Genomic DNA, 11106 nt, shown 5'->3' on the forward strand with positions numbered 1-11106 from the left:
TTTTATATAAAATCTATAAAAATTAATTTAAGTTTAGAAAATATCTACACTTAAATTTAAAACATCTTGATTTCTGAAGATTCAACTTTACAATTTCAATTTTTTTTATTCAACGTGTATTATAATCTAATTAAAATAAAATAAAACAAAACATGTGGTCATATATTATTGAAATTTACTATTATTCCATAGTAAAAAAATATATCAATAGAAAAAATAACGAGTGAAGCACACAGGTTGTTGAAAGAAGGGTGACGTGGAAAGTCGACACATGGATTTGCTCTTCTTTTTGTAGGTAAGTGTGTGGTGGCCAACCCAGTCCCATTCACATTTTCATTTTCAGAATTAAAAACTAAAGGGTAAATTGCATTTAAGGTCATTAAACTATTAGTAAGTTTATATTTTGGTCATTTATTACAAAATGATCATTAAACTATCTCAAAGTTTTCAATTAAGTCATTGTTGCTGTGTGACTTTCTCTATTCGCACCACCTAAACCAATCGAAAGCTTTACTTCTCCCTTTTTTCTATAGTTCAATTTTTTTTTTATGAAAAAGCTTTGAACATTAAAAATCTATAAATTAAAATCCAAATAGCCTTCTCTTTTATCTTCGACAATAATTATCAAATCAACTTAGATCTAATGTGTGTTTTTCTACTTGTTGATATGTACTGACCGTTGAATAATCGCTCGGAATTCACTTGCCAGACTTAAAAAAAAAAACTTAACAACCCAATGACTTCTTAAATAAAATTTTTCGAATAGTTCAATGATTATTTTGTAACTTTTTAAAGTTGAGTGAAAAAATTATAAACTTATTATTAATTTAGTGACCTTAGGCGTAATTTATCCAAATTTAAAAATATATAATAACAAAAAAGTTTAATTAAAAAAAAGAGAGAAAAACAAAAAAAAATTAGCAAGATGAAAAGAGCTATGAACCACTCAAAGGACCCTATCTGCTACAGCCCATTGAATATCTCCTATTCTCCTCCCCAATCCCATATCCCTTCCAATTTTCCCTTTTCTTTATTAATAAATAAATAAAAATCTCAGTATATTTTGAACGTTATATATATTTTAATATTTATTTATTAAAAAAATAATGGAGAAATTTGTAAGAAAACTGTGGAAGACAGGTTTCAACTCCGACAACCTCATGTTTTGCTAAATATTCTGATTTCCACATTGGAACATTCGTCTCTTTCTTTCTTTCTTTTTTCCTTATATTTCTTCTTGGGTGTAACATTTCCTTCCTCTTTTAGCTAATGTCTACCATTTTTTTGAGGTATGCTTTTACTCATCTATTTCTTTTTAAGTTTCTTTGCATAAAATGTCCATTGTTTTCATTTTCCCTTCATTACATAGATATGGGTTATTGAATTTTAGTGTATTCTTGTCGTTCCTTGTTCATAAACAACTAAAAATTACAGAACTTAATATGGCAGAAATGGAAACTTATTCCATTTGCAGCTCTGGTTTGCCTGTATTTTTTTTTTTTGATTTACAAAGAGTCAGGCGACAACATAGGATATGGACACTATTCATCCAAGTTTGTGGAAATTTCTTAATGTTTGATGGTTTACAAGCTTGAAAATATGAGTTAATTCTTTTTATTGCTCTAGAAATTATAAATTTAGAGTAAAAAAATTGAATTAGTATTTTTGTTAGCATTTGTTTGCTTTTATTTTCGTTTAATTTCCTACTTCCATGTGTGTGTGGGTGTGGGTGTATTTCTTTTCTGTATTTTGAGAGAAATAATCCTAACATTTTTTACTCTTTTCAGTGACAGAATACCTTAAATGAGTTTATCATATCAAAGAAGTTTAGCTTAATTGCCTACTGAATATACAGTTGAAGAGTTGTATGAAATTGAAACAGCTTGTTAAAATTGTGTGATGGTAATTGTGCCATCCGGAGAAGAAGCTGTATGATGGCAACAGCTGCTATTATCGGACTTACTGTTGGAAAGCGATTCTTGAGTTCTTCGTTTTCGTATTCCGATATCATTGAGAAGCACTCGTATGCCGGTGATTATGGCGGAGCTCCACATTATCAAACTGCTCCCACTAAAAGTTTAATAGTTGCAAAGAAATCATCTAATTGTAGCCAAAGTGTTCCTTCATATGATCGGCGTAGTCGGTCGATCAAAGCTCTTAAGGAGCATGTGGATGCTGCTTCCCTTGTTTCAACTGCCGAACCTTGGTTTCAGGGATCCAATGATTTTGAAGAAGAAAGCTATGAACTTGACTACTCTGTGGAGGCTCTTCTTTTGTTTCAGAAGTCTATGCTCGAACAGCAATGGACTCTTTCATTCGAAAGGACGGTGTTCACTGAATCACCAAGTAGAAAAACTAAAAAGAAGGTACCTGTTACTTGTTCTGGGGTGTCAGCTCGGCAACGGAGATTCAATACTAGGATGCAACCTAATGCTAAGCAGCTAAGATCATTGATCAGTCCGGAGCTGCTTCGAAGTCGTTTGAAGGGTTATGTGCGAGGTGTTGTAAGTGAAGAGTTGCTCAGCCATGCGGAAGTTGTTCGATTGTCGAAGAAAATCAAAGCCGGACTTTCCTTGGAGGATCAGAGATTGAGGTAAACTATATATGATGTGTATGAATTGAATCATTCTAATTCAGTCTCGAAATTCAGTTCTAATTGTTGTAATGAAATCCTAGACTGAAGGAGAGGCTCGGGTGTGACCCGTCCGATGAACAGCTTGCAACTTCCCTGAAGATTTCTCGTGCCGAGTTGCGTTCAATGTTAATTGAATGTTCATTGGCAAGAGACAAATTGGCAATGAGCAATGTTCGTTTGGTTATGTCCATAGCTCAAAGATACGATAACATGGGTGCTGAAATGCCTGATCTTATTCAGGTAATTCATTATATCGACCATCTTTAAATACATGATAAGATATCAATTTTTCCGGTTTTACTGCTTGATTAACTTCTTTTTTTGATTTACGTGTAGGGTGGTTTGATCGGACTATTGCGCGGCATCGAAAAATTCGATTCTTCAAAGGGATATAAAATTTCAACTTACGTTTACTGGTGGATACGTCAGGTAATGTTCATCTCTGTTTGTGAAGAAACATTGTAGAGATTAAAAATAGATTTCGTAATACTCAACTCCATAAATGTAATATCATTGTTCCCAAAAGTGACAGGTCCTATTAATATGAGTGTCGCATATGGATATGTGTGACAAGATCTAACAAAGTTTGCACTTTATCTCAGGGTGTATCGAGAGCATTAGTTGATAACTCGAGAACTTTAAGGTTGCCTACTCATATGCATGAACGACTGGGATTAATCCGAAATGCAAAATATAGACTCGAAGAGAAAGGAATAACGCCAACTATTGATGTAAGTAGCATCCACTACTATCATATGGATTAAGTTTCAGTGAATTACGGTTAATCCGACTAATCATTATACTTCAAAATCAATGTTTAATATCTGTATCCGAGCCTATTTTAAGCTTATTTATTCTCTCAGTGGATTGTAACTAATTAATTGGTAATGTTATATTTCCAGAGGATTGCCGAGAGTCTGAACATGTCTCAGAAGAAAGTCCGGAATGCAACGAAGGTATAATACGCCCGAAAGTTACTTTCCAGGTTAACAAATACAATTGCATTTTCCGATCCTCACACTATAATTTCATTAATGCAGGCAGACAGTAAGGTCTTCTCACTCGACCGCGTTGCGTTCCCCTCATTGAACGGTCTTCCCGGAGAGACTCATCATAGTGTAAGTTCCGCTAATACGAACCAACTCAATAGAATCCTGATTCCCTTGATGGTTATTTCATGTTGTTTACTAGTAACCAAGTTTCGGCTTTATCTTTTCAGTACATTGCAGATAACCATGAAGAAAACAATCCTTGGCATGGAGTAGATGAAGGGGCACTCAAGGTAAATGAATACTTTAGTTCACTGATCTCTAGAAAACTATCGAATGAACGGTTTATAATCGTAATGTTTGCACCTCTTTCTCATTCGTTTGGCTCCATCACCAGAACTTTTGACTCGGGTTTAACTTTCTTTCACTCCGATAGCACTCTACTAAGCCTTTTCTAAGCTGACTATTAGTAGATTAGTAGAAATTGAAAATCGATCCTAAAATGGTCATATCTTCGTTACTTATTGTCTTGATGGCTGCTATGTTTCTCTATGCATTGTCCATGTGCTTCGTGAATTGGATTTGAACCGATCAAAGAACTTTCCAAATAAAATAGTTTTTATCCATGAGGATCCGATTAGAGCACATTTCTTTTCTGCAAGTGATGTCGTATGTAATCTTTATGAATGTTACATTTACAGGATGAAGTGAACAGACTCATCGGTATAACACTGGGAGAACGAGAAAGGGAGATCATAAAACTTTATCATGGTCTCGGTAAAGAAAGTCTTACATGGGAGGACATCAGTAAACGGTGAGTTCATTCGTATCTGCAGATTTCTAACCATATACCACCTTTATTTTTCGAAAACATTATCATTCAACAACAGTTTTCCTTTCACTTTCATATTTCTCATGCAAATGCCATTTCGTTTTTGAGTTGTGTTTGACATTTTTTTTTATCTCTTGTTAATTCTTCAGGATCGGTTTGTCGAGAGAGAGAGTCCGGCAAATCGGGCTTGTCGCGCTGGAGAAACTAAAAAACGCGGCGAGGAAGAATGGAATGGAAGCTATGCTATTGAAACAGTGATTTTCGAAATTCAGACATAAACATTGGTAAAAACGATTGTATATATATACAGAAAGCAAAATTGTATCTTCAATGTCAAGACTAAAAGGGCATGGCTGCCATGAACTTAAAACTCCCTGTAACCAGAGTTCAACAAACTGACTGTATTACGGTTCGGGAAAAAATTTTATGCATCGAATTTTTCTGTAATTATGATGATAAACATGTTGTTTGAATGCATATAGTGATTTTATATTTACAGTATTTCGAGAATCACTTCCATCATACTAGCTTAGCCAAATATCCATAATTTATGAAGTTATTCAAATTGTGATACAGGGAAGGCCGAATGAAATGGTGATCTATACAGGGTAACTTTATACTGCTTTGAAAATTTAGTTTCGCAATGTGTCCTTACACCGGACAATACATTTATAAGAGAAATTTTAATGCTGAAAATTTTACACGATAAATTCAATTTTTATGCATTTATAAGATTTTCCAAAACTTGTATGTATAAAAATAACCTGACAATACACATACAATTCAATAAAATTTAATAAATTTTCTTAAAATTTTCTAAGAGATCCTATAAAAGAAATCTCTGTGATATATTTTTAGAGAAAACTATGATTCTTAAAAACAAAAATTCCCCAATGTTTTTTAACAAAATGCAAACTTTACAAAAATTTTAACGGTTTTTTTATACACTCGAAATGAACAAAGTAAAGGCAAGAAATCATGTCTGATACCAAATGATAGCAAAGTCAAACAATTCAAAAATAAAACATCGGAAGAATGACAGATTATTATCTCCAACCGTTGTCGAAATAAAAACACTTACAAAGAAAAGAGTAACAGTATTGAGGAGAACGTTAAATTTTATAATACAAAACAAAATGGTCAAAATCTTCCAAATACTTAAAATCACTTTACTAGATTGAATAGTTTAGTTAGATGAAATTATTTTATGCTTAAGGACCTTGATTAATTTTTATACATATGTATACTAACTCTGCCGTTTTCTCCTAATTTCATGACTATAATTAAAGGTTATAGAGTACGTAAATAAAAATATAGAAAATGGTTTCTTGTTTTAGTGAATATTTCAAATGGTGTTCACAATGTCAACCACTAATTAAGGCAACTCCCACGTTGCCCAAAAAACCTACATGCACAACATAACACAAATCTAGAATTCCAGTGAAAATTGAAACAACGATGACAATACAAGATTCATTACATTTATATCAAATAATAAAGTTGAAACTTGTTGAAAGATTAATTTCACCGAATATTTTACTTAAAATAATAGAATTTACCACCATTCTCTTGGGTGGCACCGGCTGGTTTACTCTTCGCCTTTAGCTAGGTTGCAGCTCGCTTCGAAGCAGCAGCTGGTAGAGCCTCAACTCCACCTGCTAAAGCCAGGATACTCTCAAATTTCTGACCGTCTTCTAACCGGCGTAGGCTTTCCAACTGGACAGTCTTCCTCCTCATGCACTCCAATAGTTGCTTCTTGTTCCTTTGCTCACTGGCAAACATGCCCATCCTGGTCTCCATAACCATGCCACCATAGAGTTTAAACGCCTCTGCATACCTAGCATCACCTCTACGCACCAAAACCTTGTCAGTTCTTATACCTTCGACTTCATACATGACATAGCACTGAAGATTAAGCTCATCTTTACTTGGCTCTTGGAATAAAGATGCTGGACGGTACTTATCCCGCAAGGCAACTCATTCTCCTTATCGCCCTCGGTACTGGCTAGTCGAGCACAGAGCTGGGCAATTAAAGTGTCATACCTCATCCGCAGCCTGCTTTGAGCCTTGGTGAAATCATTCAGTTGTGGCACGAAGATCTGTCCTGCAACCTCCTGTACTACTTGGTCCTCCCCTAATTTGTGGAGCAACTTAGCCTGCTGCTGCTCGTAGTTGAGACATTTCTATCAAGCTTTTAACTGCATTGAAATTTTGTTAATATTTAATTAGATAAGCTAAAATAAGAAAATGTATAATTAGCAAAGTAGTTCAGCAAAACAAAGCAAATGATAAACAAGGCAAACGAGGCACTAATGCTTGTAACCTAATCTAGTTTTTAATTCGAAAAAAATTTAAATTTAAATTTCATAATATCGACTTGGAGCTATAGATTGAACTAAATCTAAAATTTTATATATCAATTTTCAAATTAAACTTTAAGTAGTCGAGTTCAAATAATATCGAACTTCAAAATTTAAATCAAAACTTGAATTTAGAATTATTCAGATTAACTCGTCTCGATTATACCTCTACTCCGATCTCGAAAATTAAATAAAATAATATGCTACTATCTTCTATAACTTTCCACGTGTCACATCTAGACTCCGTAGACTCCCATATCAATCATCCCTCCAAATCCAAAAAACAAACAGAGCTCACCTCCCTCTTTGTCTTTTCACTCACCCTCTCAAACTCATTAACAGATTTTTTTTGGTATCGAGCGGTTCAATGGCTGATTCATTGAGTTTGCCTATAGCCCCCATTGCTGCCAATTATGATCACTCTTCCTTGCTTTCTCGAAACTCCGCTTTCTCTTCACGTTTACTGCCTTCTAAGTGCTTCTCTTCCGGTAAGAACAAGTTGAATTTGTCGTCTCTGGGTCAATACTCCTTCCACTCGCTCCACCACCGAGTCGCCCCGATTCGTGCTCTCGATTCAGACGTTCCTCACCCGCTTCACAAGGTAGATTACGAACTCTTCTGAAATTCAATTCCAAAAAATATTTGAACAGTTGCAGTTATTGACAGTGACAGTTCATTGATAATCATTTTTTTATCCTTCTCTATTTATTTATTCATTTGTGATCACTATTTTGAGCAATCGAATAAGGAATTCAATTGAAGCCAGATATCTTTGAGAAAATAACAGATTAATTTTTAAGGTGGTGGTTTCTGTTCTTCAATTTTCACTGTCCACAAGTTAAAAAGATCGATTACTTTTTAATATGATTTTTCTTCTGTTTCTTAAAGAGAAAATAGTCCTTCAAAGACCCTACGTGATCGATTGGTATTGCAATTTCACGCATTCTAGGTTTAGGTAAATCTATAGAAACAAATGGAAGGGACTTGGGATTTAAAGATTAACTTAACCTATCTGAATTTGTGCATGTTAAAATGCATTCATCCTTTTTTTTTTTCTTGTGTTTGTTGTGGAATTTGAAAGGGATCAGTAGATTTTAAGAGTAAAAAGAGCTATGAGCAATGGGATTCATTGACATCAACGTTTTCAGGAGCTGCAAATATACCATTTTTATTGCTTCAATTGCCTCAGATCATCCTCAACGCACGCAATCTTCTGGCAGGAAATAAGACTGCCCTTTTGGCAGTACCATGGCTGGTAATCTAGAATTGCAGTTAGATTTTTTTCTGGTTTACTTAAGATTTATGGTCTTCTGCTTATGTATTATTGTTTTCCTGGTACTTTTATGATATCTTGAAGCCAAAAGTTAAGGGTTAAAGAACACGTGAATTATTAGAGAGGACTTCTGGCGTTTTATCAATTATAGTAGGAGCAATAAACTAAATATCAATGCCTTCTCTGTTTCGAAAATACCCACACGAACCCATGAACTTCAATTCCTTTCACGAGAGCAATGGAATGATGAATTCAACATATTTTGTGGTTTAGTGTGAACGATATGTAAATAGAAAATAGATACAAACTTGTATAGGTTTTTTTGTGGAGTCATGAGTACAACTTTCCCCGCTTTTAGTCAGCTGCAAAAACAGTTCAAGAACCTCTATTTATGACAAGGTTAATCTCTGCTGAGCAGTTGTTATGCCCTTTACTTTACGGAGCTTTTATAAACTTAAGTTTTGATGTATTTCTTGAATTTGTGCAATGGACCAAATGAAGATGTTGTTTCTAGGAACCTAAGGAAGGGGGTGTTGTACATGCAGGGAATGTTGACTGGTTTACTTGGAAACCTTTCATTGCTTTCTTACTTTGCCAAGAAAAAGGAAAAGGAGGCTGCTGTGGTGCAAACACTAGGAGTGGTATCAACATATGTGGTGATTAGTCAGCTTGCGATGGCAGAAGCTATGCCTCTCCCTCACTTTATGGCCACTTCGGTTGTTGTGGGTTCTGGACTCATTTTAAATTTGTTGAATTACTACAATATACTTAACAGAAGAATCTGGCAAATTTGGGAAGATTTTATTACTGTTGGTGGACTTTCTGTGCTTCCCCAGGTTAGCTCTTTTCCCGCTGTTCTCTGCTCGCACTTAAAAATCCCTCTGCACACACAAACTCGAACATGATATATTTACAGATCATCTGTGCTTCCCCAGGTTAGCTCTTTTCCCGCTGTTCTCTGCTCGCACTTAAAAATCCCTGTGCACGCACAAACTCGAACATGATATATTTACAGATCATCAAAATCTATGTGTGTGTATATATTTCAAGCCTCTCACCATCTTTTGTACCAATTTGAGTACAGATAATGTGGTCCACATTTGTCCCATACATACCCAATAGCATCTTGCCGGGGGCAATAGCATTTATTCTAGCTGTAGCAGCTGTAACTATGGTAAGATCTATCCGCTACTATATGATATGTTAAATTTTCTGTTTCTAGCAATGAGCTTAAACTTTTTCCTTTTATCATGAAGAATTGGCAAGCAATGAGACTCCTTGTTCCTTCTATTCGGTTGTTTTAGAAACAACTATTAAACATAGGCAGTACAATTGCACCCTTTTAAACTTGCACCTGCCAAGATTTGCAGGCACATACGGGCAAACTTTCAGAGAAAGGTGTGAAATTCGTGGGAGCTATCTCTGGATGGACAGCAACTCTTCTTTTCATGTGGATGCCGGTTTCACAAATGGTAATTCATGTTTAAAATTTTGTATCTAAGGCTATGATCAAGTAAATTTGGTTGATTCGAATGCGTACCTGATTAAGATTTGTGCTTCCTTTTCAGTGGACAAATTTTCTGAATCCTGATAATATTAAAGGCCTATCAGCGATTTCAATGTTGCTTGCTATGACTGGAAATGGACTTATGATCCCCCGTGCACTATTCATTCGTGATTTTATGTGGTAATTACTCATTAAATCTTATTTATTATTATTTTTTTATAAATGAATCCAGCTACTTGCACACGGTAGTAAAACCAAGCAGACTGAATGTTAAAGTGACATCAGACTCGACCACTTTGAGTTCTGATTGTCATTACATCGCCTATCCTTATTATTGTTGATTCTACTGACTTTCCAGGTTCACTGGTTCTACTTGGGGGACAGTCTCTTATGGTTACGCGAATATTGTATGCTTATACATGTAAGGGCCGTGCGTTTTATCGTACAGGTTAATTTTTATTTCCTGTTGCATATCATGAAAAGCGTCTCAATCATTTTCTACCATTCCAGCTTCAACTCTATCGGCCGGGAATTCTTCATTGCAGCAACAGTCGGTTTAATTTCATGGCTAGGTTGTTTCTCCACCACTATTAAACTATCCTATGTCCTTTACTCTTATCAACCAGAGACATAGAGAAGTGAAAACAAATTAAATTATTTTTTTTACCTTAGAATTTTGAGATGTATCTAATTAATCTCCCTTTACCAACAGGAATAACACTCTGGAGAGACACCGTTGTGCATGAATACGAATCGCCAGTACGAACTTTGAAAGAGTTGGTTTTTGGATCATAAGTCGAAGACAGTGCCACAAGCTGGAACGATACAAAAACGACCTGGTTGCATGATCATATATCCCTTTTGCCCGGATCTGAATCCGGTTTGCAGCTGGATACTCTGCCAACTAGAAAGCTATCCACAACTGTATTACGCTGTTATATAAATTTTGACACGTTAATATATTCTTATCGTGTTTTTGTTATCTTTTTTCCTTTTTTGTATCTAATGTTAAGTAGGTTTAAGTCTAACAAATAGAAAGATCATTTGTACTTAGTACTGGGATAGAATTAAGGATGGGGATAATACAATTCTCTAATAATAATAATAATAATAATTGTTAATGGAGAAGCTTTATTCTTGGCACACTCCAAGCAAGCTTTCTTGGTGGTTGGATATTTAGTCTTCATATTTCAAAATATGAACAGAAATTTATGCTAAATGTTAGATGCCGGACTTTAGTTTTCACCATAATAAGTCGATTCCTTTGGTTTCTAGATGCTTGTATAAAAAATAATTCATTCGGCTACTTTTATCATTTCATAATCAAATCAATCTTTTTTTTTAAAAATTTTTTAATTTTTTGATAAATTAATATTTAAATCGTTTCACATTCAAAAAGCCTATAATTGTGAACATTAAAAGTTGGCTACTTTTTTTTCAAATAATAATAAATAATATATGATAACTTTATTTATAATATTTGAGTTACAAATGAGGTAAATTTTTGAAA

The 11106-nt window shown here is 34.6% G+C and overlaps 2 protein-coding genes across 2 annotated transcripts; both read left to right on the top strand.

Moving 5' to 3' along the window:
• Positions 1-963: 963 nt before the first annotated feature.
• On the top strand, positions 964-4903 carry LOC107909034 (RNA polymerase sigma factor sigA). Its single transcript, XM_016836399.2, has 10 exons — positions 964-1289; positions 1788-2593; positions 2677-2875; positions 2972-3064; positions 3238-3366; positions 3538-3591; positions 3676-3753; positions 3855-3917; positions 4326-4438; positions 4606-4903. Exons 2-10 carry the CDS (start codon positions 1932-1934, stop codon positions 4712-4714), a joined length of 1500 nt encoding a protein of 499 aa, XP_016691888.2. The 5' UTR covers positions 964-1289; positions 1788-1931; the 3' UTR covers positions 4715-4903.
• A 2033-nt stretch (positions 4904-6936) lies between these two features.
• LOC107909037 (maltose excess protein 1, chloroplastic) lies at positions 6937-10578 on the top strand. Its single transcript, XM_016836400.2, has 9 exons — positions 6937-7417; positions 7898-8071; positions 8635-8925; positions 9174-9263; positions 9460-9561; positions 9658-9776; positions 9955-10017; positions 10107-10168; positions 10309-10578. The coding sequence occupies exons 1-9, from the start codon at positions 7184-7186 to the stop codon at positions 10389-10391; spliced, it is 1218 nt and encodes a 405-aa protein (XP_016691889.2). The 5' UTR covers positions 6937-7183; the 3' UTR covers positions 10392-10578.
• Positions 10579-11106: the final 528 nt, after the last annotated feature.

This window comes from Gossypium hirsutum, chromosome D08, assembly GCF_007990345.1.
Source record: "Gossypium hirsutum isolate 1008001.06 chromosome D08, Gossypium_hirsutum_v2.1, whole genome shotgun sequence".
In the NCBI taxonomy this organism is placed as follows: domain Eukaryota; kingdom Viridiplantae; phylum Streptophyta; class Magnoliopsida; order Malvales; family Malvaceae; genus Gossypium; species Gossypium hirsutum.

Coding starts and splice junctions, on each gene's coding strand:
- LOC107909034 (XM_016836399.2), top strand. CDS start 1,932: ATGATGGCAACAGCTGCTATTATCGGACTTACTGTTGGAAAGCGATTC. Junction 3,754..3,854: donor CCGGAGAGACTCATCATAGT/GTAAGTTCCGCT, acceptor TTATCTTTTCAG/TACATTGCAGATAACCATGA. Junction 3,918..4,325: donor TAGATGAAGGGGCACTCAAG/GTAAATGAATAC, acceptor TTACATTTACAG/GATGAAGTGAACAGACTCAT.
- LOC107909037 (XM_016836400.2), top strand. CDS start 7,184: ATGGCTGATTCATTGAGTTTGCCTATAGCCCCCATTGCTGCCAATTAT. Junction 8,072..8,634: donor TTTTGGCAGTACCATGGCTG/GTAATCTAGAAT, acceptor TTGTACATGCAG/GGAATGTTGACTGGTTTACT. Junction 9,562..9,657: donor GGATGCCGGTTTCACAAATG/GTAATTCATGTT, acceptor CTTCCTTTTCAG/TGGACAAATTTTCTGAATCC.